This window comes from Alligator sinensis, unplaced genomic scaffold (genome assembly GCF_000455745.1).
Source record: "Alligator sinensis unplaced genomic scaffold, ASM45574v1 scaffold467_2, whole genome shotgun sequence".
NCBI lineage: Eukaryota > Metazoa > Chordata > Crocodylia > Alligatoridae > Alligator > Alligator sinensis.
This window is the reverse complement of record NW_005842129.1, coordinates 333,618-359,661: the sequence shown is the minus strand read 5'-3', so window position 1 is coordinate 359,661 and position 26,044 is coordinate 333,618. Positions and strand designations below refer to the sequence as shown.

Genomic DNA, 26,044 nt, shown 5'->3' with positions numbered 1-26,044 from the left:
ACATGGCTGTCCTTCACGGGTTATACGCTCTCAAACTTAGTCCTCCTTGTTCGACAACATTCCGTTGCTCCATCTTCTTCAGGATGCTTTGCAAGGGCAGGTAGGTTCTGAGCCCCAAAGAAGGAGCTGGCTAGGTACCTGTGCTTTGGATATCTGGACTATGGTATTGACATGCACTTTATTTTTCTGAACTGATCAGAAGGGTTTGGGCTGTGGGCTGTTACATGGTATCCCCAGGGAATCTGTCTGTCTGCTCTAGAGATATTTCTTGATGCATATCAACAGTGTTCCTGCTTTCATCACTCCTCAGACAGGTGCTGGAATAACAGTACATGGTGTTTTCCAACAGGTGCAGCCTTATCCCCTGAGTCAAGGGGATGCCTGCTTTAAGATCTGTCTCAAGGTTCTGTTTTCTCTTGTGCCCAAATGCAGTGTCATACATGAACCCTATAGAGTAGGGGTCAGCAACCCCCAGCACACATGCCAGAGCATGGCACACAAAGGCTTATTGCTTGGTACGTGCACCTTGGGGCAGACAGTGGGAAGGGACCGGGGCTGCCCTGCCACAAGAAGGATCGGGCCCCTGTGACTTCCCCACTGTGCCCAGAGGCAAGTATGCACCTGCTAGCTGAAAGAAGTTGGACTGGGGCCCTGTGGACCCCACTGCAGCTGCTTGCAGCCTCCCCACTGCCTGCTGCAAGCAGCCCAGGATCCATGGCAGGAAGCAGGGACCTGCCTAGAACCTGGGCCGGCTGTGGCAGGCAGCTGGGAAACCGCAGTCAGCTGTACTGGGGTCCGTAGAGTCCCAGCCCAGCTTGTTGCTGGTGGCAGGTAAACACACACCTGAGGCAGATGGCTGGGGAGCCACAAGGGCCTGATCCTTATTGTGGCAGCGTAACCCCAGCCCTTTTTTCCCTGCTGTCCTCCCTGGAGCACGCGTGTACCTGCTGCCAGCAATGAGCCAGGCCAGGGCTCTGCAGACACTGGTGCAGACACTTGCAGCCTCCCGGCTGTTTGCCACAGCCGGCCTGGGCTCTGAGCAGGCCCCTGCTGCCCATCCCAGAGCCCAGGCTGCTCACAGTAGGCAACGGGGAGGCTGCAAGCAGCTGTACCAGGGTCTGCAAAACACCAGCCCAGCCCATTGTAGGTGGTTGGGTGCTCACGCACCTTGGGGCAGATGGCAGGGAAGGGGCTGGGGCTGCACTGCCCCAGCAAGGATCAGGCCCCTTGTGGCTTCCCCACCATCTGCCCCTGGCACACCAACATCTTCCAAGTAGAGGTTGCAGGTGTTTTTGGCACTCTGCCCAAAAATGTTTTGACTCCTGTTGTAGAGACTCTGGTTTGCTGTTCAAAGCACTGAAATTCAGGCATGCAAGAAAATTGTTACTGAGTGCTACAGTTTTCAATAAGACTACCTCAAAATCATTTAGTCAGTTTGGTGAGATACAGGGTCTGAAACTGCTCCAGAGGGCAAGTGGATGGCAGCAGGAGATGACTGCAGCAGGAAAAGGACAGCATTGGGTTCACAATGGTAGGTTACAAGGGAAACAGAAAAGAAAGAGATGATGACAGTACTGCCTTGGTAAGTGATGCTGGGTGGACAGCTGTTTCTGTTGTCTAGTTACCCAGGGCTGAATTGCTGATCATGCATGTAGTTTCCAAGCCATTCTTTTAAATCCTTCCTTCCTAGCTATGAAGGGATCTTGCAAACTAGTTATTTATCAACTTGTCCACCACGATATCTACAGCAAGCAAATGTGTATGTTTTAAACATTAACCAGACAAAGGAAATCTAGGGATGTGTTCCAAGGGGTCCCTAGTAAGTAGTCTCCTAAATCAGACCCTCTAGAGAAGATTCTGATATACTGTTATACTGTTTCACAAACAGTGCAGAGCAAGCGCCCAGTTGCCAGAGTCCCGTCTGCATCGACTGAGGGATGGTCTAGTTAGCTATAGTGTTGGTCTGGGAATTGGGAGACATGGATTCAGTTCTCTGCTCAAAATTTTATCCTGCAGCATGCTCATGCTACTGCCAGAGAGAGCTTGATCTGATGAGGCCTTCCAGTACTATGCGAGATATGATATGACTTAAATTTTGTGGTGATTGTTGTGTCTCTTTGAGTGTCAGTGTGCTCTAAGACGACAGGTTATTTTCTTTATTACTGTTTGCATGCTCAGTTATCCAGTAATTAGATGGATCACCTAATCAGAAGCATTGAGAGTGTTGTGAAAGCATGTTTCACTTTTCCAGAAGGCTAATTTGGAAAGGATTGTAGAAGTAAAACTGTCTCTCTAGTACTCTGGCTGTCCATGTGTGTATTAGAGATAGTTGGTTGTTGTCATTTGGGAAAGAAATTCCCAGCAAAGCATAGTCTTTTTTCAAAATGAAAATTTCCATTCTTTGATGTTTGTCAACAGCAAACACCTGGGAATGGGAGAATTCTCTCCATGTTCCTGTGAACATTGGGAACAGGTTGTCCATTATCCATGTGGTGTGGATCAGGCAGCCTGGCCCATTCAGTGTCAAAAGAAAGAGGAAATTTGCCTCCTGCCAGTCTAAAGTCAAACTCTATATAAAATCTGAACTACAGGTTTGTGGGTAACTCTAATATTCTGCGTATCCAAGCATGGGCTCCATCTGAATCTGATGCCACTAAGAATCCTCATTTACAATTTTCATAGCAAGATGCAAATAGATAGCTGGGGATTTTCACCTTCATTTTGTCCTCTAAAATCCATATGCTCAGCTGCAGTGAAAGAGAGCTTGTTGATCCTATTGGTTTCCAGTATGTCTCACAGCTGCTGTTCCTTTCCAAGGCACTTAAAGAAAGAGCTAGAGGTATACCTGTCACTTGATAGGCATAGACCAGCTCAGCAGTGCTCTCAGCTCCTGTCTGCCCACTGCCCATGTTGCCTGAGCCCTCAGACTCAGTCCCTTGGCTGTTCCATGTGGTAGTGTTATGCTATCAACCAGACCAGCCATGCCCATGCGCTTGGACATTTCCTTCAAGAAAAGATAAGGCCTGAGGAAGGATGCAGAGGAAAAACAGGTACCTGGCTCCTCTTGACTTTGTGATGTTTTTTCCTTTGTTCTTGCTTTAATATCTGCACCAGCAAGGTTTCCACTCCTGAAGCCCATCTGGCAGATGTGGAAGATGGCTGGAATGGGCAGCTTGACCCACTCTCCTTTTCCCAACTTTTTAAAGAGAGTCCTATATAGTTTTATCTTAGTAATACATACCAGGCTATTTTGTCTCTTCTGCTCCAGAAGAGACAGAATCTTTCCCGCCCAGCTCACCTGGGGCTAGCCATGCACAGTTAGGTAGCCCATGTGGCAAGGTCATTGCCTGTTTCCCTTTAATTTCTCTGGCAAAGCTCCAGCTGAATGGCTGACCCAGGTAACCTGTTTTTACTATTTTTTCTTTCCTATTGTGCTTCCGAAACCTGTTGGTTAAGAATCTTAGAGGCTTCCCGATGTGTGTGTCTTCTAGTGTGTTTTGTCATGTCTCAACAGGGAACCCTTGTGATTGGTGGCAAAGAAGTGACTCTTGAGTACACCCCATGCCCAGAATTTTGGCGCTGTAAACATGTAAGTACATGGCAACCGATGACTCCTGCACTAAATTTTCCACCATACTTCTTTCCAAGGAGCAGTAGGCAGGAGAATTAGATGCTTAGTGGGTGAAGATTTCCATGAGAGTGCTTGATGAATCCTGAATGTCTTGATTTTCCTAAATTTCAAGAAAATTTTGTTCTTTCTACATATTTTTGCCAATGCAGGAAATAATGTTTCTACAACTCAGTGTAAGTTAATGTGCCCTTACTATAAATAGCAAATGGCAGCAGACACCGTCTCCCACATCTGGTTTTCTGGTTGCTCATGTTCCTCCCTAGAGCATGGTTTCACTCTGAGAGGGGGCACTGAAACAATACCATCTTCCCACTCTATGGATTATCTCACCTCAGTGGCCCAAATAAAGTAGTGCTTCTGCTGAAGCAGAGTGGTACTAGCTCAATACAGTGGAGCAAGCTAAATTTTGTTCTGAGTCATGCATCATCAGTGATCATATCTCCAGTGCACAGTTAACCAAGGCACTCTCACTCCAGGTTTAGCCCAGACCTGCAGATCTCACAACCAGTCACAGTTTTGAACCTCTGATCTGGATTTTGTGGTTTATGAAACACGGACTAGCAAGGTACTCAGACCAGTGCCAGTCACCTGGGTTTAACTATACATTGAAGACAGCCTCAGGTTGCAAAAAAATTCTGTCTTTAGAGAATAACTCTACCATTATTCATACTTAAAACATTTTGATGATCACAGTGGGACACACAATTGTCATAGGATAGGATAGCAAAAGTAGAATTATTCAGTTGTCAGTTCAAGTAGAATTTTTTTCTGCACAAACTTTATTTCTAAAGTTTATGGACAAGCCTGAAAGAGCCTGGCTTAACTCCCAGATCCCAGGAGGAGTTGGTAGGGCTAGTAGGAAAAGGGAAAAATGTTTACAAATTAATGTTATTTGAGCTGAAATTTAGGATGCTATAGATACAGGACTTCCCAATGCTACATTGAAATAGACTGTTAGTGTAGAGGGTTCTTGACCTTTTCTATACCAAGAGCCAGGCCTACACAGCTGAAACTCCTCCCATTTATCAATCTGGTACGGTTAGGGTGACGCCTGTTTATTGCCCACCTCCAAGATGCAAGTGCTCAACTTGAAAGTGAAATGACACATTAAATTAAGTTTCTTCCCCTGCCTTAGAGATCACAGTAGGAGAAGGCATTATGCAGTAGCAGGGGACTGGACCTGATGACCCAAGAGGTTCCTTCTGGTCCTTTGGCAGTATAAGTCAGATTTCTGGTCTCCCAATGTCTCTCTACTATGCATACTGAACCATTTGATCCTTGAGTTACTGTTTTTTTAGGTTCTTTGAGGACAGGGTCCAATCTTAGAAAAGCTGCCCCCAAGTGTACATACAGCTGTACCGACTAGTACAACCCTCCCATATGGCAAATTGATAACAATGGGATTTATACTCCAAAATCTCACAAAAATGTCGTCTGCGTAGGACCATGTAGGACTTCCCCAATACTTCCCCAAATTCTACCCTTTGTTCCAGCCCTCTGTGTTCTGCATGCCTAAAATCATCCATTTTGCTTTTATACCCTTTCCTATATCTAACCTGGATACATTCTTGAAGTATTGCAGCATCTGTACTGTTTGGAATAGGCTGACTTTTGCAAGAACCTTCTAAATGTCATCTCCTCATGTGGTCCCTCTTTCATTTCAGTGTAAAGTGAGCACTGTAGGGTACAGATCTTCCTGCTCTTTTTGCAAGCTCCCAAGAGATGGTGAGTATGTTTTATCATGATTTTAAGTTGCATTTTATCAGTTAAAAGCCTTTTCCCCCCCTTATGAGTGAAGATCTCTGTGTCTGAGTTTCGGTGTGTATCCATTACTATCCTGTCATACATCTAGACCACTGGAGGCCATGACCTTGAAGCAGACACTTAATTAGGTGGGCACCAATGGATGAGACAGACTGTGGAACTCATGAGTTCCCTCTCATCTATTTGTTTTGCTTAGGAGATGGGTTATAATTTTTGGCTGCCACTGGAGCTTCATTTAGCCCCAACTCATTGTAACTGTTGGCAGCCTATGGCCTGGGACCTGGATCCAGCCTGCAAAGACAGTGCATTTGGCCTGCAAAGGTCCAACCTCACCTAGTTGGCATAGGTGATTGGGCAGAATGAAGCTGCATTGAGTTGCATTTATCTTCATCTCAGAGGGACTGGGTCACAAGCCCCAGCCCACAGCAGCACAAGGTTGCCAGCCTCTGACCTAGCCTAAGAAGATGATATTTTGGTGTTCTAGCTAACCAAAGTGGCTTTCAGCCACTATTGCTTGGGAGTCTAGGAATAACGATAAATCAGATCAGATTTGAAACTGCTGACTCTGTGACTAGACAGCAAATCGCAACAACATTTGGTCACAGACTCTGACCATTCTTTAAAGTTCCTCCCTCGCTCTTTACCAGTGTTATCTGGGGGATGAACTTGACAGCTGTCCATCCAGGATTGCATTTGTTGGACATTGTCCCCTCAAAATTATTCCCGTTATTCACGGTGGAAGGTTTTGCTTTGCTGCTGTTCTCCTTGGAAATTTAGAATGGTCTCTATGTAGCAAGTCCTTGTCGTGGATGGATATTATGCGTTAGAAAGTTTTGCTTCAAAGAACAAAATGACTGACATTACCATTTTAGCTCCTAAGCTTTCTGCTCTTTTCAGAACTTTTTATTCACTGCAGCCCTATCCTTGCAGAGTTCAGCTTCCCTACAACTGGCTCTGTAATGTGATGGCTCCCCAAAAGCAGAGCCTGGCTGACCTTTTATCTCCATCTATTTAGCTTGTGTAACAATTGAATGGTAGTGCAAACAACTGAATAGTTATTTAAACATTTGCAGTTCTCTCAGTGCTGTGAATGTCTCATTTTACTAATCTTATCAATTGATGGTAAGGAAAATGTATGTATTTTAAGGGCAGGCAAGGTTCTTTGGTAGATGTAATATTTTGTATTAGTCCAATTAAGGGTGAACTCTGCATGACTGTTCTTTAATGGAAGAGTGACATGAAAGTGCAGATGAGACAACCTTGAGGTGTATGATTATCCCTTTGTATAAGGAGCTGTTGGAGGAACTCCTGTGCACATTATTAGATGGTAGTTTTGAAACACATTTTTTGTCATGCCTTTTTCTTGCAGGAAGGAAACCAGGGACAGAGCCCAAAGCTGGTTCTGAGGAGGAGGACATGCAGGCTGAATTAGACTTCAGTAAGAGAATTGTCGTCACAAAATATGGGATTGTGGTTCTTTAATTGTGGGAGAAATGCTTATAGGCCAGATTTTTTTGAAATGTACGTGAAAATGTTCATGCATAATTTTATATAAACAGTACCACAGTTGCATGTGCAGTGTCTACAGTTTCATGTGCAATTTTGCACAAAGATTTTTAGGCAACTTTGGGATGTAGTCAGGATCCTGTATACTGCAGATTTGAAGTGAATTATTAACTGTTCTCTTGTACTGTATGTGTTTGTTATCACAAAGAAATTAATTTAGATTACAACAAATCCAGTATGTAGTATGTAGTCTCTCAATATTTGATCATATTACTGCTCCCTGGATCCCACATGGGGTGGCATTAAGATATTTTCACTTGTTGGGTTTGTCTTAGATAGTGCACAGATTTGGGAGCATTCTAGTATACAGGGCCTGTCAGATGTCACATAGTACCTCTTGGTACTGAAATGATAGCATCAGTTCCTATCTTTCATGGCCAACCTCAAGTCCAAGAATTTTCACAGAATATTATATTTCCAAAATCAAAGACAACCCAGAATTTAAGACAATCCTCCTAATAATTATGATTCTGTATATGGAAAAATTATAAATTTGTTATAATTTTCCATGTATAGATTCTAATTATTGGGAGGGGAGGTCACCTTAAATTCATCCCCCCACCACTGCAGTGGGAAAAGCAATGGCAGAGGGACAGGCAGTGGAGGGGGGGAGGGTCAAGCAGCTTGTCTTTTCCACTGCCTCCTCCCCAACAGCCTCTACCCCCTCTGCCTGCCCCTCCTCGCAACCTTGGGCCCTCTGCTACCCTTTCCTCCATCCCCCACCCCTGCACCACCTCCGCTAACCATGTTAAATGGGGGGGAAAAGCCCTCATCTTGGATTTGAATAAATATGGTATTCACCACAAATGTGGTTGTTCCCCCTGCCTATGAGTGGCTTGTGGGTTATATCTACCCAGGCATGTTTCATATTCCCAAGACATACCCTTTCTTATTTAAAGAAACTCTTCTGCTTATTTTACTGTTCCCCATAAGTGAGAATTTGCAGTCTGTCTTGACATAGGAGATTACTTGCCATGAAAACAGAGTGTTGTCTCTGCATAGTCAAACATCCTGTTGGAATTTTATCCCCAGAGGATTTTGGGACTTGGTAGAAGGGGACCCCTTAAAAGGGGTCCAACAGTTTTACTCCTCTTCTTACAGTTCTCCTCTTCTTGGAAGTTCTAGGGTGGCAGAGGGGCAGGGGAGGTGAGGATAACAGCAAGATGTGACCTGATCCAGTCTAGAGGAGAAAATGAAAATGTGAAGTTAATTTATAAACAAACTTTCTTCCTTTAAGACTGGTAGGTGCATTGGTGTTGATGCCTTGCCTCCACAGGCCCACATCTGTGGAACGCTTTATCTCTCTATGAGCTTTAGAAGGATCAGAGCTAGATCCTTTTTAAAGTAGGGCTGAATATCTCTATATCACAGAGGTCTTTCAGCACAGCACAGTGAGGCTTTGATCAACGTATTATGGTTTTATTTAAAAGGTGCCTGTATTATCTATGATGAATAGGCATCTAATATGAATGATCTCATTATATTGCATGTCAGTGCTATAGTTACACATATCTACACAAGGTCTTTCTCCAACAGATAGGAAAGACAGATACCACGTGCCAATATGCATAGCTACAGTGGTCTACAAATAGATTAGATAAAAGACTGAGATAAATGTAAGGCAGGGTTGATCCTGTACTGGACCAGGAGGTAGTCGGCAAACCCATCTGGGGTTCTTACTCAGGTAACAATTAAGCCTAAAAGTCAAGAACTTTTCTTTCTGCAGTAAAAAAAAAAAAAAGAGGTCAAAATAAGAATTTCTTAGTAGGAACAGAGTTGTGGTGAGATGACATAAAAAGTGTTGCTTCTCTAAATCACAGAAATATTTGTGCTTCTCACTGCCAAGCCTGTTAAAATATATGAACACTTAAAGGTCAGAAAAAGTTGTGCAGTTTCCTTTACAGCCAGCTGCTACAGGTGACAGAAACAATAAAGATAAAATTCATCTACTTGTCTTCTCTAGTAACAGAAGCACCACTTGAAAAACCTGAGCAAGAGTTACCAGGGCAGCCTAAGCCTGAGAAACTAGGTGCTGTGGAGGCAATTTCTCCACAGCAGTGCCAGCCTCAGGAATCTGAGCCTAGGAAGAGAGAAGAAAGCAAGGAACGGCCACCTTCACAAGAGAAGAAGAGGGATGTGGACAGGCACTTTCCTCGGAAAGAAGGCCAGGAGCCTGTTTCAAGGAGAGAAGCTGAGGAAACTACACAACAGGAGGGTGGTGGGAGCAAAAGTAAGTTGAGCCATAGATATTCAGACAATGGGAAAACAGTGAGACTCCCCTCCTTTCCCCACAGTTGGTTGTGTGTTGTGCCATTAAGAGACGGACTATGATTGCTTTCCAATAGAAGGCCTCTTTAAAGAATGGTTTTTTACAATGTATAACAAAGTACAAAATTTATTGAATTCAAGCAAAGTAAACTGGGAGTGAGGTCTCTGTCCAGCTTGTACAGGTGCTGGAGAATTTGGGGAGGACACCCCAAAGTGAGAGGGGTTGGTGCCTGCCTAGGCTACCCTCTATAAAAATTAATTCAGGGCAAGCTGTTACCATCCTTTCCAATTAGTATCTCAGTCACTGGGCGTGCCTTTCTGTATGGCTGCCTCTTGAGGGAGGTCCTTAATGTGGAGGCAGCTATGAGACCCTGATCTGAGGGCAGGAAAATTCCCAGCTACTCAGGGTTCCCCTGTCTGTTGGATGCAGGGTGAGTGGTTGCCAAGGAATAGGTGTTGAAAGTTCTTCATTTCTTTCCTGGCAAGGGGAGGGAGGTGTTACCTCCCAGTCTGTGAAGATGGTTACACTAGCTATCTGACCTCACTCTCCATTCCCTTCTCCCCAATGCAGAATGAATGTTGGGCCTATCACTCTCTCCTTACCCCATCCACACAATCCAGCTACTGCTGCTCCTTGCTCTTGTGGGAGCACCACCTGATGATGCAGGACTGCCACAGAAGCAGTGCAGGCCATACTGCACCACACTGTGCAGCTGAGGACTTCATGAAGCTGCATCTGTCTCAGTGGTGCAACATGTCTGTGCTTATACAGTGGCACTTCCCACATTGGCCTGATTAATGTTTCAGTAGATTCTAACCAACCCTTTGGACCACCTTGCATGGCTGTTTCGTATCTGCCTTGTACCAGAGAATCCCCTGAAAAAGTACAGCATTGATCATACTTATGCACAGTGCCAAAACTGAGAGATTAACAAGCACACAGGAGGGCAGGGCCAAGTTACTAAGGGACTTGGAAATAACAGGGGGGATGACAACTGGGACAGATTAGGTCTTCATTGATTTAAATCTAGACCAAGAGGAGGAAAAAGGCACTCTTAACTACTCCCATTGCATTCAGACAAATTGATTTTCACTTTGCCTCTGCCATAGTAATGAGAGTTTGGCTTCATAAGATAATTTTTCTCTCTTCCTCACCTTCATCAGCAATTATGCTAAAGCGTATCCCTCGTTTCACCCCACCTGAAGTGATTGTGGGGCTTCTGGCACCATATGTTCGACTCTCCATCTCTAGCGTGCGCATCATGAAGAACAAGGCTGGCCGAATGGGGCACACTTATGGCTTCATTGAACTGGACTCACATGCTGTAAGTGGCAGTATTTATGCACTCTCTGCTTTGGCCTCTATAATAGGTGGAAACAAGCTTGCCAATATTAAGAGTAAACAAAAATGCAATAAACTTCTGTGTTCATGTCAGAGTAACTTTTGGAAAGTTTTATTTGGCTGGCAGCAGTCGTTTTAGACCACCTTAGTATCACCTGCTCAAGCTCAGGGAGGCTGGACCTGATGATTCTGTTAGATCCCTTACAGCCCCTAACATCTGTGAACCTCAGTTTATCCAGATGAGCTCTTAGATATAGGAAGTGGCTGAGTGCTCTTCACCTGTCCTTTCCCTCTCCCATATAAGCAATTCAATATTTACTGTGTCATAGCTGCCATTAAGCCAAATGAATTGCTTGCACAAGTAGTGCATAAAAGATGCAGATGTTGAGAGAGCAATGTATATTCTCCCTGGAGGAGTCCATCTTGTCTTTGGACAGGTCTGCTTCCAATATTATACCTTCCCTCTACTTTGGTACAGAGTCACCAAAATCATTAGAGGCAACTTTGAAGATACAAGATTCAGGTGTCATGCCGGTTAGCTGATGAAGGGGCCAGAGAATGGACAAAGAGCCTAAATGTGTATTTTCTTTTTCTCATATCCCATGGGTCTTTCAAAAACATGTAAAACTAATGGGGTACTCATTGGCCTAGGATGTCCTCTACTCTCTGGCTTCTAGCAGTAAGTCTTCTTTTGGATCTCCTGCTTTGGGGTCCGGGTAATTTGGCCCAGAATTTGGCCCAGAAAAGCTCTCTCTACTAGTAGTCTGGGTACCCTAACTGATATGTGTTTGCTGATTGCCATAATTGGAGCAATGGATATTGACCAGATCTTAGTTAAACCTACAAATCCTAGACCAGGATGTTTACAGGAGGAGAGTATGTTTTCCCTCCACTGTGCAGGATTCAACTCCCTTGACAAACACTGCACTAGTCACCTCTGTCTTTGAGTTCCTTCAGTCAGGATTGGTTTTTGGAAATGTCTCCTTCTGTCCACAGGAGGCCCTACGATTGGTGAGGATTCTGCAGAACCTGGATCCCCCAATCTGCATAGATGGGCGCACTGTGGATGTCAACTTAGCCACAGGGAAGAGAAGGTATGAAAAAGAGACATCACAATCTGATATACAATCTGCTGTCATATCGTGGTCTGTCCCGTTAGGTCGCTGTTATCAAACTTGGATACATAGTTATGCATGCATATCAGCCTGTAAGTGCTGGATTTGGGTAATATAGGTACCTACATTTCAGGGGTGAAATTTAGGCACCAAGGTATGAGAAAGTAGAGAAAACTTGAGTAGCAGGAAAAACAAATGTAGTTTGGCTGTTACGGGATTAACCCTCTGGTGAAAATACACCCCAGAGAACTATGCAATTATGTGCCTGCACAGGTTGCGTATAAAAGGTACTGTCACACATAGTTGCATAATTTCGTATAATTTAACCCAGCAGGCTCTGTGCCTCCACCTCCATTGGGCTCCTGGCACTCCAGCTGGGAGCCCCATGTGGAGGCACTGAGGGCAGTGGTATGTGACTGGACAGCTGGTAAGTGGGGAGAGGAGTTTCTGCCTGCAGGAGGCAGGGGTGGGCTGGGAATGGGGTTTGTGAGTGGGTGTGAGGGTGTGTGCGGAAGGTGTGAGCCGCACACCATCTGGTCATGCCAGCTAGCTCCATACCTCCATGTGGGGCTTCCAGCACTCCAGCAAGAAGCCCCATGTGGAGGCACAGAATCGTGTGCCCAGCCTGATGATACGCGATTCCATGCCCTGGAGTGCTGAAAGCCCCACATGGAGGCATGGAGCTGGCGCGGCCCAGCCTGGCCCAATGGTGTGCAGCCCCCGCCTGCAGTGCTGCAAACCTCACATGCTGGCATAGTCAGCCCGGTCTGGTTTGAAGGTGCATGCCAGCTGGCTGGCTCTGTGCCACCACATACAGCCCCTGGGACTCGGCCAGAGTTGTGTGCTGTGTGCGGCCACAGGCTCTGCCTGCTGCAGCCATGAGTGCCCCAAGAGCCCAGCGCCTGCTGCTGCTGAGCCACCGGTGGTGGGGGCTGTGTACCATGGTGGGAGTACGTGTAACAGAAGGGGGACACACACCCATCCACGCACCCCCCACAAATTCCATACACTCCAGTATCCACACCGCTTCACACCTCTCCCACAAATTCAAACCCCACACCCACCCCCCAACCATACAAAGTATTTCTAAAGAAAGGTCAAATAGTGTTGTATTTCTAAAGAAGGGTCAAATAGTGTTGTATTTAATTTGTAAAAAAATAAAAGTAATTTTGCATAATTTTGAATTTTTCTATGCATAATTCCCTGGGGTGTATAAAGAACCCTTTATTGCTGATGTCCAGCCATCAGCTCTTATTGGAAGAGGCTAATAAATATGGCTTTGTCCTTTTCATAGAGCCTGGGAAGGTGAGTACCAAACCCAATACATTTTTTGTTGATTCAGCAAAGAGGCAGAACTCCTCTGGAAATGGCCTGACCTCCAGGCCCTCTGGAGGGGTACAGCTCTGCAGAGCCTTGCATGGATTCTTACAAGACAGTTGCTACAGGAATAGTTGGCCCAGGGGTAAAGAAGACTCTCTTCTCATCTTTGTAGCCCAGCTGGTCATGTTGAAGATGCTGAGATTAAAGTGAAGCTAAACTGACATTAATGTGAACATGTTTTTTTCCTTAATAGGAATGACTATGGGGAACACCCTGACCATCCCTACTATGGCCCGGTAGGTCTGTGAGAATGACTCCCCTGTATGTTAACAGAAGCTAGTTCTGTTGTGACAGCACAAATGTCGATGGGTTAAGGTGATTGGTACTGAGCAGAGTGAGTGGACTTTTCTTAGACTCCTATTTTGAGCAGCCAAACAACTGTGTGTGTTTAAGGCAGAACATTCAGCCAAGGGCAGAACTTGTAATTGACTACAGTTCTGCCCATTACATCTTGGCCCCTGATGGATGTTAATGAAAGGCGTGACGGGATTTGGCGTGGGATCCCAACAGTTGGATGTCCTGCCATGCCACACTCCCATTGCACCGTATTGCTGGTTGACGGAGAGCCCAATCCTGGGCTCCCCCTGCACCGACAAGCAGCAAGCCATGCTTTCCTGCAGCTAGGAGCTCCAGTCAGCTGATTGGAACTCTGTGGGAGCTCATGGAGCACTCCCAGCTTTTGGAGCTGACGGGAGTCTTGAAAGGCTCTGTTGTGCTCCAGAGACTGAAAGGACCGGCCACATGTTTAATTAAAGGCATGATAGGGACTAGCTACAAAGTTATTACACATTTTGTGTAATAACTTTGTAGCTTATTGCTCATTTAACCACACTATTACTTGATTGAACCATTGGCCAGGTAATATGTCAGGGGCCTTAGACAATGTGACATGTTATACAAACTATAACATGCTATTCTGAACTACCATAACTGGGCACAACTGAACATTATAGTCAGAATATTTTAACACTGTGAATTCCTATTTGAAATCTCTGGGTTTATCTTATGAAGCATATTTTTGCTCCCAACGGTGCTAATGTTGTGTGGTACCCCATGGCACCCTTGAAAGCATCTCAAGGTACCCCAGGGTGCCATGCCAGGCAACCTAGTTTGAGAATCATTGTCTTAGGAAAATATAATTGTCCTTTTATTAGAGGAAAAGCTATTCTTGCTCATGTTCCATTTTAAAGTGGCTGAATGAGTCTTACCCTTTGAGTGTACAGAGGGAGAGAGGAAGAACCCTGTGATGTCAGATTTGTCTCCTTTCTTGATCTGTCTTTAAATAGTTCTCTTATTCTAGGGTAAAAGAGGTATGAGGGACAGAAGGGGCGCCGACTCGCAGAGACGCAGCAGAGCACAGTGTAAGCCTAAGCTCCACCTTTCTTTTACAGAGTTCTCTTGTTTTTCACAGGCACTTAAGAGCCCCATCCACATGAAAACACTCAACTTACAAATGTTTAAAAAAACTATTAGTAGGTACAAGTGCTGCATTCACTCCTGATTTCTTTGCCAGTATAATTGCATTACAGTCACATTTTCCTATTTTGTTGTGTTTTTTCTCTCTCCTGTTGTCATGTAAATAACCTGGATATCAAGAGAAGCTCACTGTAACATGGAAAGTAGCAAAACTAAGTAGCATAATGTCCATCATAGTGGAGGGTTTTTTTCATTAAACTTTTTCAGTTACAAAAATCATACTTGGTATGCCCAATGGTATGTAAAAATTGCACTTCTGTTTGACATTGTTTCACTGACTTCTTTCAAGTAGATTTCAGTTCACACATACAGTGACTAGAGACAAATATCCTATACCATACGCTTGATTGGTTGTCTTTATGGTCTGAACGGCCCTGTGGGCCTAGTCAGTTTTATGATGGCCCCTGCAGAGTCTCTTGCCTTTCCCTGTTGTTTATCAGGGCCTTCGCATAACCACATGGCACAGAAACACATTTGAAAAAGGGAAGCTTTAATGTAAAAGCAAAAAAATCCTGTCAAAGATATGTAGGGACAGACCTGAAAGCTACTCTTATTTCTTCAATGAAAAAATATCAGATTTCAAGTTGGCTTAGTTAATTTCAATGTAATAAGTTGGTTACCTCAGTCCACTTGCTAGTGAGGGCATGTGCCCACATCACGTAAACTATCACTTAGAGGTATCAGATGGTTTCCAGAAGGAGAGTCTCTCTGTAGTCCTGCAGCTGGATGCGTTGTGAAAACTTGTCTATTTTCTTCATCTGTAGAGGAATGGAAGTTATTTGCAAAACATCATGGTGAAATACAATGTCACTGCCCAGGCTCAACCTGCTTTCATCTCCCATTTCTCAAACCTCCCATCAGAACAATATTTGCTCACACCAGTGTTTTTTCAGAAGTGTTCTTTGCATTCCCTTTTGGAGAATCTGATTTTGGCTCTTCTCTCCATTTAGCTCCATCAGATATGTCCACTTTTATTTATGATCCTGAAACTGGGAACTACTATGACCCAATAGCTGGATTATATTATGATCCCAAGACTCAGGTGAGTATGAGAGATGACGGGGGAAATTTACACCTTCCTGGTTCTAGAGCAGGACTTGTGAACATGCCCCCCTGGAGATTTTTTTTCACATTTGGGTGTCATCATAATACAGTGTGAAGAGGAGTTGGGGAACGATACCTATTTCTAGGTCTCATCCTCTTCATATTAAACAATTCTAACTTCCTAGGAGAATTCAAAACGACTGACTTAGTGGGAGGAGAGATTTGAAACTAGCTGGTTGCATTCTCTTCTTCCTGAAGTACCACCTTAGAGAACTGGCTCTCTTTTGTTTACTGGCATATCCTTTCTGGGAGGTACTAGAGACCAGGAACATAAAAGTGCCAATGCAGCATGCTGAACAATGAAAGTAAAGCTTTACATGGTTTCTTGGCTTATTGCACCTTATGACAGTAGATGGAAAGTTACTGTAATAAGGAGGAATATATAATATTAGCTACAACTCTGCTGGAAAAGAGCTGCCTAGAGCACTTCTACAGCACTGTGGTCACACCCCCTTCAAGTCCAGAGTTAGCTATTTGTGTCCAATGGGTTTCTTAGCTCTGCTGTGTTTGCCCATTCAAGTCTATAGTATCACTCCCACTACTCATCCTTGTGCTTTCTGCCACAATGTCATTTGCTCTTGCAGTCTTTCTCTTTCATCTGATTATCCTAGTAGTTGAATGCTGTCACTTGACTGCATTGGCTAGCAGGGTTCTTCACTAGCTTTGTTTCAAATTCTGCTTTCAGAAACAAGTCATAGTGAACCGAGAAGAGCCCACATCACCTCCAAACATCAGGGGAAGGCGGCATGGAAGCCAAGAAAGGACAACTGAAAGGAAAGAGCCATCCAGTCGGGATAGCAGGGACAGAAAGGAGAAAGGAAAAAGTACTTCAGTTAAGGTAAATCTTTCTCTCTCAATGGGGAGAGTAGCTTTAGAACATATAGAAAAGGACAGGAGGGATATCATGAGAGCAAAAGTCATAGAGTGAAGCTCAACCTGGCTAAACCTAACTCATCCTGGGAGCCACAATTAGGTTTCAAGTGTTATCCTTTTTATGGCTAAGAGGCAGAGAAGGAAGATGTTGAGATTCTACCCTGTTGTAATAAGAGTGTTTGTTCACACCTGCCAGCTGCAGGATTGTAGCAGAAGTCTTATTGTGCATAGCAGGGTAGGTTGACTGCTGACAAGGAGGGTTTTGCTACTGCAACGGAGTGAGTGCACTTCGACTTTCTGCCAGCAAAACTTTGCAATATAGACTAGGCCTGAGGTAGCAACTGTGATCCACTTCGTATGAGCAGATTTGGGCAGGGTAATGTTTCTTACAGTACTTTGCACAACAAGTTTTGAACCTCTATGACTTAGCTAAAAAAATGCTAACAGTGGGTCATAGGATAGAATGGAAATGTTTTGATGCGAGTATTACCAGAAACTGCTGTTGTCCTTTCTCATTTTTCATAGTACATCCTGTAAAAGGAAGCTGGGACCTGGTAGAGGTAACTGTTCTTGAAAGCAGGTTCCTTAGCTCTGTTACTGATTAGCATAGTAGATTACTAAGAAATCTTAACTTGCTCAGTTTTGGCATGGGAGGTCATACAATCTTCTGTGGGACCAGAGGTGCCTGGATTCTAACCTTCCTATTGTTTTGCCTCCTATTCTCAGCCTGCCTTGTAGCACTGTTGGAACATGCAGCCTCCTGAGAGGTCACTGCAAAGGGAATATCCAGCAGAAGCAGCTCAACAAACTGTGTTATACAGGTTTTGTGGGGAACTGTTACTGCTGCCACCACCACAGACCATGCTGTTTCTCTTCTGGCTCCTTAGTTTTGCTTGATTGTCTAATTTTGTTTCAGTGCATTCTGAGCCACTCTGTGGAGACAGCTTTTGATTCCCATATTGCTGTAGGTTTAATTCCCCATCTTGGATGTTTCAGAATGAGTCTGGAGATGAGAAGTTCCCTGGAGAAGATGTCTTTAAAAAACCATTACCACCCATGGTGAAAAAGGAAGAGAGTTCAACCCCGGTAAGACATTAGACTTTGTAAGGAGCAAAGGGCCTTCACGTTATCACTGGATAAGTAATGGAGAAGTGTTCAGCTAGATTCTCTTCCTAGAGTCCTGAACTTAATCTGATGTGGAGCTTTGCTGAGACAAGCCTTGCTGCAGCGGGCAAGAGCTGACTTAGTCACTAGAGAGACGAGTGCAGTTAGGGATCCCTCTGTTCACATACCTGAACCCTTTGGCTTCATATAGATTTGCAAGTGAAAGGCATTGGATGATCCTGTCTCAGCACTTCCTTAACTTGACACAGATTTACACCTTAGCTGTGTGATAACTCCACCCTCAAATATTCACTAGCCTTGAGAGACTGTAAAAGTGGTCTGTTCAGGGATTTTTATTCCAAACTTGCTTAAAAGATTCTAGAATAGTAGAATTCTTCAGTGAATATCTAAGAATAAAATCCTCATTTGAGTAAGCCTCATGCTAAAAATTTAACCCAGCCTTCCCCATCTTTAAGGTCTAGACTTCCTGTCACTCTATATACCAAAGAGCATGACACTGCTGCTGCTGTAAACAGAGTCCAAAAGAGCCTTCTCATCACACTGCAGTGAAAACCACACACTTTTGTACCTGCCTCTTTTCTTAAGGGCTGTTTGCAAACGACTAGCTTGACTGCCATCCCCTTTTCCTATAGTTCCTATGCTGCTAAAATGTCACCTGCTAGCTTTCCCGTTAGACTTAAACAGTGAGAATGTGGGGTGGGGGAGAAATTCCATATGGCACCTACTCCCACATGGTGAAGTCAGCTTTGATATTGCCAACTGGCAACCTTTTCTTCTGTTCTCACTGTAGCCCAAGGTGGTGAACCCTCTGATAGGCCTTCTAGGAGAGTATGGAGGAGACAGTGACAATGAGGAGGAGGAAGAAGAGGAGCAGCCACAGGTGCAGCAACCGCAGCCTCACCATCCTCCAGTGCCACGGGAAGAGCATCCCCGGAAGGCTGAGGGCAATGAGGAGAAGCTGACTGACTGGAATAAGTTGGCTTGTTTGCTGTGCAGGAGGCAGTTCCCTAATAAAGAAGTGCTGATCAAGCATCAGCAACTCTCTAACCTGCACAAGGTACAGGGGGACTGCATGGCTGGGGGCTGCTCATGCAGTCAACAGCCTTGTGATTATTGGGGAAGAGAAAAAAATTGGATGGGAAGAGTGGATTTGATGCTGGTTCAGTTTTAGAAGAGGTGTCTTGCAAAGCTTTCTGTTTAAAGTTGTCTACTGCAGGGCATGTATTGCAGCTTTTTAACTTAGCTGAGTTGTGGTATAGGTTGCTAAACCCAGCAGGCATGCATAACTTCATATAAGGGACCATATGGGGACTAAAATCTGACAGTATTCCAGCCATGGGTTTCTGTGTAGTGCAAAACAGAGCACTGGAACAGAGCAGTGCTGAGCAAAAGTGTTGGAACATAGCATGCAGGTGAACTGAAGTCATCTGTACTCTGCCTGTGCTGGTTCAGTTTTGGCACTTGGTATTTGTAGGGTAGCAACAGAAAGTTAGGGCTAAGCAGCAATAATTGTATCCATCTGGATCTGTGCTCCCAGCTGGTTCTCTGATGCTGTGGATTAAGAGATGTTGGCTGATGTGCATTCCTGGTGTTACAATACTGAGATTACTATGTACAAAGCAACACTAACCACCCAAAACTTACAGGTGCTGTTCTGTGAAATGTAGCAATAGTTCTAAGCTAGGAGGACCCCATACAGGAACAGTGGTTGGAGGGGGAGGCAGACAGGTTTGGGCTGCAGAGCTATATGGAGGGACAAGTATGCACAGCAAGTGTCTCATTCTAGGTAGTATCAGACAGCTCACTTCCAAAAAGCACCTGATTCTCATGCTGTTGAAAACAGGAAAGAATAAAAAGAAGTCCTAAAATGTGTGGGAAGAGAGAGCAGAAATTTCTTACTAATCGGAGGCCAGTGTCAATCTAGGAATGTTCAAACAGGTGTAAAAGCAGAATCTTGGACAGCTTGGTGGATTGTGACATCTCACACAAGCAGATAGGACAAGAAGCCAAAGGTCAAGTTCTTTAGTTCATCCAGTCAATAGTCAGACCCATCCAGACTGAAAGAACAATGGCTTTTTGCCACCTTCTCTCTTGGTGACTTCTGCTTTTCTTCTTCCAGCAAAATCTGGAGATCCACATGAAGATCAAAAGATCTGAGCAGGAGTTGGCATATTTGGAGAAGAGAGAGCGAGAGGTAGGACTTTTATATAAGAGAGGGCATGCTTTGACTTGGTACTGTCCACCTGTGTTCCTATAGAGCAGGGGTGGGCAATTATTTGGGCTGGAGGGTCACTTAGGGAGTTTTGGTGAGCTGTTGCGGGTTAAGTCAGCACCTCCCCCTTGCCCCCCAGCCTGCCAATCTTACCAAAACTCCCTAAGTGGTAGATTACTAGATTGATCTGGAGCAGGTAAGTAAGGTCTCCATGGAGACTGGATTGGGACCCCTGCTGGCAGAGCATGCTCAGCAGAGCTTATGGGATGGGGCTGCAGGCAGACGGGAAGCAGCGTCCAGGAGCAGGATGGGTGGATAGGGACAGGATCACAGGACAGTGACAGTATGGGCCAGGGCCCAGGCCAGAGCCGTGATCCACTCCTAGCCCAGCCCTGCACTGTCACTGTCCTGTGATCCCGGCCCCAGCCACCACTCCCCACAGCCCCATCCCATCCCAGGCCACTTTCCTTAAAGACCCCAGCTGCCTGCTCTGTCTGGTGCCCCTGGTGGTGGGTGCAGGGTGGACAGTCCAGGGTGCCTGGGCAGCAGAGCCAGGTCCAGTGGTGGCAGCAACTTTGGCAGTGGCCACTGGGAAGTGGAGTCCAGCCACTGCACCACCCCAGCCCTGCTGCACGCCCAGGGACAGTGGGACTGGCCATATGCACCATGGCTTGGGCTGCCCCCATACCTGGGTTAGGTGGAGCTGAAGGACCTGCTGCAGACCAGATCTTACCCACCCCTGCTGTAGAATCAAGAGTGGAGCCTACTGTGTAAATGAACCACTAACCCAAAGCTAGGCCCTATCGCATGTATTTATATGTTGAATGTAGCTTGTGAATCAAATGTAACCCATGGAGTTTTAAACTGTGGTGTTTGGTTCAGTCAGAAGTAAAAAACAACAACAAACAAAAAAACCTTGGGGGAACTTGGGGAAAGGTAATTTTGACAAGTCAAATTTGTCTGCTCTTCCCCTTGAACAGCTCTGGACATGGCCCTGGTATTTACTGTCCTTGCCCAACAAAGCTTCCAATGTGTGAGTCAAGGTTGTGGCTGTATTAAAAAGGACATGTAAAATTGGTGTAGCTCCTAAGTAGCTAGCCAGCTGCCATCATGCCCCACTGTGTTGAGTTAGATATCCCTGCCAGAAGGTACTGCAGTATTTCAGGGTTCTGGAGCCAACAGAGTTGGTATTCACTGGAGAAGCCTGAAAATCTGGCTGCAGTTCTTCATGCCAGCTGAAAATATGATTTATGGGAACTTCCTGGCTTTTCAGTTTCTGAAGCATGGTATTTTTCATTATGAGTAGAAAATGGCCATCAGCAGATACCAAGATCTCTGCTGGTGGGTGAGCATCTCTGCTGCCAGCTGTAATTGCCATGCATGAGTTAGTGTGAGAGGCCCGAGGCAACAGGAGCTAAGGCTGGGCTTTGACCTTGGAGAAGGGCTAATGAGGGGCCTGATTGTTGTACCATATTTGTTTTTATATCAGATGCACCTTCCCCCAAAAATTACCCATCCAAAATTGGTGGGTATTAGTATGGGTGTGTTTGTGTGTTAAGTGTTGAAGCTGATTTCAGTGTCCACATGGAGGTGCTATAATGGCTGCCAGAGGCTGTGTTACCTTCCCCATCAAGCAGGAGGGGTAGTATCTGCTACTCAGCTAAAAGCTACAGGTTTAACCCTCTCACAGCTGCTGCCAATTCAAATTGGCATTCAGCCATGGTGAGCCTGTGCTATGGTGAGCATTCAGCCGTGGTGAACCTAGGCTGTGGTATGGAAGACCGGACAAGTCCTTTTCTTCATTCTGCTTTCCCAAAAGAAGGTGCATGTCCTATTTTGTGGGATGTGGTATGTGAGGAAAATACAGCCCTTTGTCTTTCTGTACATGGGATGCTGGTTGTTTCCCTCTGCACTGAGGGACAGCTCCATCTGCTCCCTGAAAAATCCCAGGAAGTTGGTCCAATCTTGGGCTGCTTTTGTTAGACACACACAGTGCCCTGAGTGGTGAGATTAGGCTGTGAGCTGCTGTTGCCCAGTGGGTGTGTTCTAGCTTCCCCTTTTAACCAGCTCAATCAAGGTTTCTTCAAAATCTTCCCTAGGACTGGCCCTAACTACCTGGGGCATCTATCTTCCTTCTGTGGTGGGGGAGATGGGTGTGTATGTGAGAGCATTCCCACAGCACTAGACTATTTGTGGAAATCACTGCCACTAAAGAGGCCTGCAGATACTTTCAACACTCCTAGGTGGTGGTTTTGAAGTGCTGTTCAACCTTTCTCTGCTAGCCCTGCCTGCATCCCAGCTATTGGGATTTCTAACCAGTCAGTGGAGTTCAAGGCAAGGTGACTTAGTTTCCTTTCTGGAGTGACCTAGATGGCCACATGGTTGTACTTTGACTGATTTACCAAAGTCCTGTGTGCAGCCATGGCCCATAACTGAACCTGTTTTGGCCAAGTCTTCTCATCCCAGCTCTCTATGTAGGAGAACATCCCAGAAAGCATTGGAATCCTCAGAATGAAATGAAATTGAGATACTTTCAACTTACTGAGAAAGAAATAAGTCCTTCAGACCTCTGACTTGTACCAACATAAAGCCCTTACTCATTAATCAATCTGAGAAGGGAAGATGCAGTGGAGCTTTACTAGCATTTTATAACTGTTGGAGATGGTGAGGTATTACAGTAATGGGGAAGGGGCATGTAATTCTTTTCTGTGGTAGATCTCCAGCAATGCTGAATCCGTGAATGTTGATAAAATGCTCTAAGAACCTCCAGGGTCCTGCAGAATTGTGGAGTGTTGTGACAGGGGTGTAGGTTGTAGCCATGTTGGTCTTTTGAGTGAATCTGATATCTTTTATTAGACCAACTTAAGTTATCAGAGTGTTACAACAGACTGATTGGATAGAGGGATTTCCAAATAGACCTGCTTAGGTGGAATTGGGTGGTTTGAGCAGCGGGGGGGCGGGCCTCTCATGCAGGATGATGACTCATTTGTAGTTTCTTTGCTAATTGTCTTCTTTCCAACATTAAGGGGAAGTGTAAGGAAAAGGGAAATGATCGAAGAGAGAGATTCCAGCGGCTAGACTCTCCTGAGAGAAAAAGACCGAAATATGATCAGAATTCTGAGAGGTAAGAAATGTGTTTCCCCTTCTCAAGTCGTTTTGGACTTCTCAAAGCTGCTGTTGTGCATAACATATTGCATTAACTGGAGGAAAATGAGGCCAGCCAATGGCCAGCTAGGAGGAACCATGAAGTTAAGGGTCTCACAGCCTTAACGTGTACAGCACCGTAGAATCCTAGTGGCTTGTTAACTCTCTCATCACCTTTCAACTGTTCTCTTCATGCCTCAACTCCAGATGTGTAACAGGTCCCAGAAGGGCCCTTTAGTGATTTTTCCAAAGTACTGTGTAGGGTTGGGGTTAGGGATTTGGAATTAGAAGCAGATAATTTAAAGAGAAAGGAGGAGCCCAGCTATAAATTCATGTCTACAGTAGTGAGAGCCAGATACCTTAAGTATGTGAGGATTCTTGCGGGGCACTCCATCTCTGTTTTCCAGCTAGCTCTCTCCTGTGGCACACCCATCCCTTCTCTGTGGTATGGAACCACAGGAAATGAGAAGAGATTGTACATCTCTGCTCTGCTGCTCCATTGAGTCACACGCTCAAGTGCTCTGCAGATTACTTGACTGTGCTGGGAGAGGCCCTGTGGTACTCAGGGTCAGTAGGCATGAAATGGGCAGGCTCAGTTAAAAGTGACCTGTAAAGGGCAATGCCACATGTTTGTTTTTGATATATGAATCCTGGGAAGGAGATGTCATCACAGCTGGGTTTTCTTTGGATTAGAAATTCAAGTACCTCTGTGTTTTTTCTGGAAAATACTGGGGACGATTTCAGAATTTGGTATGTATATGGCACTCAGACATAGCCATGAGGTAAAACCTGATTGAGAGGATAGAAGTGATTTTTTTCAGAGTTTGAAATTTTGTTTTTGCTAACAAGCAACTTAAACACCTAATGAACCTTCGGAAGAAAAGTTCTGCTAAAGTTTGGACACCTTTATCTCTTCAAAATAAATTCTGAAATCAGAAGTAAAGATCTTGCAAAGTGGGAAGGGCCAAATTCCTGGTATTTCTAAAGTTTATTTTTTTAAAGCCTTTGTAATGCCTTTCAGGGATTCTTTATGTATCATAAAGGAGAGAGGAGGCACATATCCATTTTTCCCTTCACCTCTCTGTACATCCAGGAGCTAGGTTTGGAAAGATGTGCCTTAATCATGCGTGCAAAATGTACTATAGTAAGTCTAGCTCAGGCCTCAAACTTCATGTTTGTTGCATGCAAGATGTGCTTTTCTGAGCCCTTAGATTTGCTTGCAGTGCAGCCAACTTATCTTAAAAACACCTGCTATGTTTTCAAAACAAAACAAAGCTGTTTGTTTGGTTATTTATAGTTGTTTCTTTTGCAGTGACTATAACCCTATGAATAAAACAAGAATTGAGAATAACAACCAAGGAGGGCGTATGTTGCAACCTCTGGGTTGGAAAGAAGGGTCAGGCTTGGGACATAACCAGCAGGGCATGATGTCGCCACTAGAGGTGAAGCATCTTTCTTTCCCTTCAAAAAACAAATTACTACAATCTTTTATTTGGTGGCAGTTCCCATGCCAGTCTGAGTGGACTATGGTATGCCCTCCTCCATCTGCAGGGAAAGATTAAATCAGGTTAAAGCAGAATCTGACAAACTTCTGGTGGAGGGAAACAGCCATTAGTACAAGTGTCTGTACTTCTTGACAAGATGTTTTAAGTTCAGAAGATTACATCATAAGGAACAATTGATTTGTTGCATTTTACCCTAGGTTTTCGAGTAGTCTTAGATTATCTGTGTTTTGAAGTAACTTGGAGATTTGGTTGAATGTTTCCTCTCAAGAGAATAGTGTATGGCTTGAATAGCATATGACTGGATACTTGCAAACATCTGAAATATGCACTGTATTGTTTAGTGACACCAGTTATATGTAATTGTTTCTGAGTCCTGATTGAAGGACACGCACAACTCAGAGACAGCTCAGATTGCAAATTTTGAATGTTGCAGTCAAATGTCTAATGAAAGGCAAATATTTGAGTTCGTAACATTAGTGTTTCATAAGCAGGTAAGCTTCAACAGTCAGTTTTTACAGGTAGCAAACACACAATTCCCATTCCAGTTCAAATATTGTCAGGAAATGTCCCCAGGTGCTTGCTTGGTTGTTGCTGTGAGGTGCCTGCAGTTCAGGATGGAGTTTTGGAAAAAAGCCAGCTCAGATTAGCACTGGGAGGGCTGCTCTGCAGCCAACATCTCTGTTGGACAGGGGAGCTGGCCATGTTGAAAGCAGACTCTCATAATATTCCTGCAGAGACCTTATAATGAAGCCCATCAAAGTAGCAAGTGCTTTACCTCCACTTTCTGTTAGTACCAGGAGAATATTGTGCTTAATGCAGCCTCTGGAGACCTTGAGCTTAATTGATCAAAATTTTAGTATCCTTTACTTTGATCTCTGTGTTACTGTTTTGCCAAAAACAAGTTGTTTCTGTTGTTTTCAGGCAGAAAATTGGAAGAAGGGAACTGGTTTAGGAACCCAAGGGAAACCCAGCAAGAGGCAGTCCAATGAAACTTATCGGGATGCTGTCCGGAGAGTCATGTTTGCCCGCTATAAGGAACTTGAGTGAATCCGTGGAATTCATTTCTCTTATTCTCTCTCTCTCTCCCTCTCTCTCTCTCTCTCTCTCTTTGTCACGTTGTCTCTCTTGAGGGTTTTGTTTTTGGGTTTTTTTTGTTTTTGTTTTTTTAATTGTTAAAGGTTTTGCTGCTAGAATTTTTTTTAATAAAACTGAAAATTTGTCAGTGGTTATTTCCATATTCCTTCTCCAAAATTCCATGCATCGCAAACAGATTTCAATTTGGAACTTTTATGAAACTTTTCTATCCAAAAGCATGACTGTCTCAAGGATTGGTACAGCCTTTTGGTTGAATGGGACAGGATTGCAGAGGCAGAGTCTGGTTTCTTTATTCCTAGTGATGCTTTTATATTGTTGTACAAAAAACTTTTTACCAGCTGTGCAGGTGAAGAATCACTGCCCTGAAGTTGAATACCTTTCCACATTAGAAATGGAGGACTTGCCAAGATAGATGGGAAGTGAGATCCATCTAGTCGATTGTCC

The 26,044-nt window shown here is 44.6% G+C and overlaps 1 protein-coding gene across 5 annotated transcripts in view; it reads left to right on the top strand.

Annotated features, from left to right (window-relative positions):
• The window catches only part of RBM6 (RNA binding motif protein 6), a 105,891-nt gene extending 80,199 nt beyond the window's left edge, over positions 1–25,692 (top strand). For 4 of the 5 annotated variants that reach the window (XM_006024989.3, XM_025205773.1, XM_025205772.1 and 1 more), the window contains 16 exons: positions 3,515–3,589; positions 5,296–5,356; positions 6,765–6,833; positions 8,925–9,191; positions 10,394–10,554; positions 11,568–11,665; positions 13,260–13,302; positions 14,367–14,427; positions 15,493–15,584; positions 16,332–16,484; positions 17,516–17,605; positions 18,435–18,701; positions 19,764–19,838; positions 22,883–22,980; positions 24,313–24,442; positions 25,427–25,692. In XM_006024989.3, coding sequence (XP_006025051.1) covers positions 3,515–3,589; positions 5,296–5,356; positions 6,765–6,833; positions 8,925–9,191; positions 10,394–10,554; positions 11,568–11,665; positions 13,260–13,302; positions 14,367–14,427; positions 15,493–15,584; positions 16,332–16,484; positions 17,516–17,605; positions 18,435–18,701; positions 19,764–19,838; positions 22,883–22,980; positions 24,313–24,442; positions 25,427–25,552 — 1,866 coding nt within the window. In that variant the 3' untranslated portion in view covers positions 25,553–25,692. The remainder of the gene's footprint in view (positions 1–3,514; positions 3,590–5,295; positions 5,357–6,764; positions 6,834–8,924; positions 9,192–10,393; positions 10,555–11,567; positions 11,666–13,259; positions 13,303–14,366; positions 14,428–15,492; positions 15,585–16,331; positions 16,485–17,515; positions 17,606–18,434; positions 18,702–19,763; positions 19,839–22,882; positions 22,981–24,312; positions 24,443–25,426) is intronic. The other variant, XM_006024990.3, reaches the window with a different exon arrangement.
• The last annotated feature ends 352 nt before the right edge of the window (positions 25,693–26,044 follow it).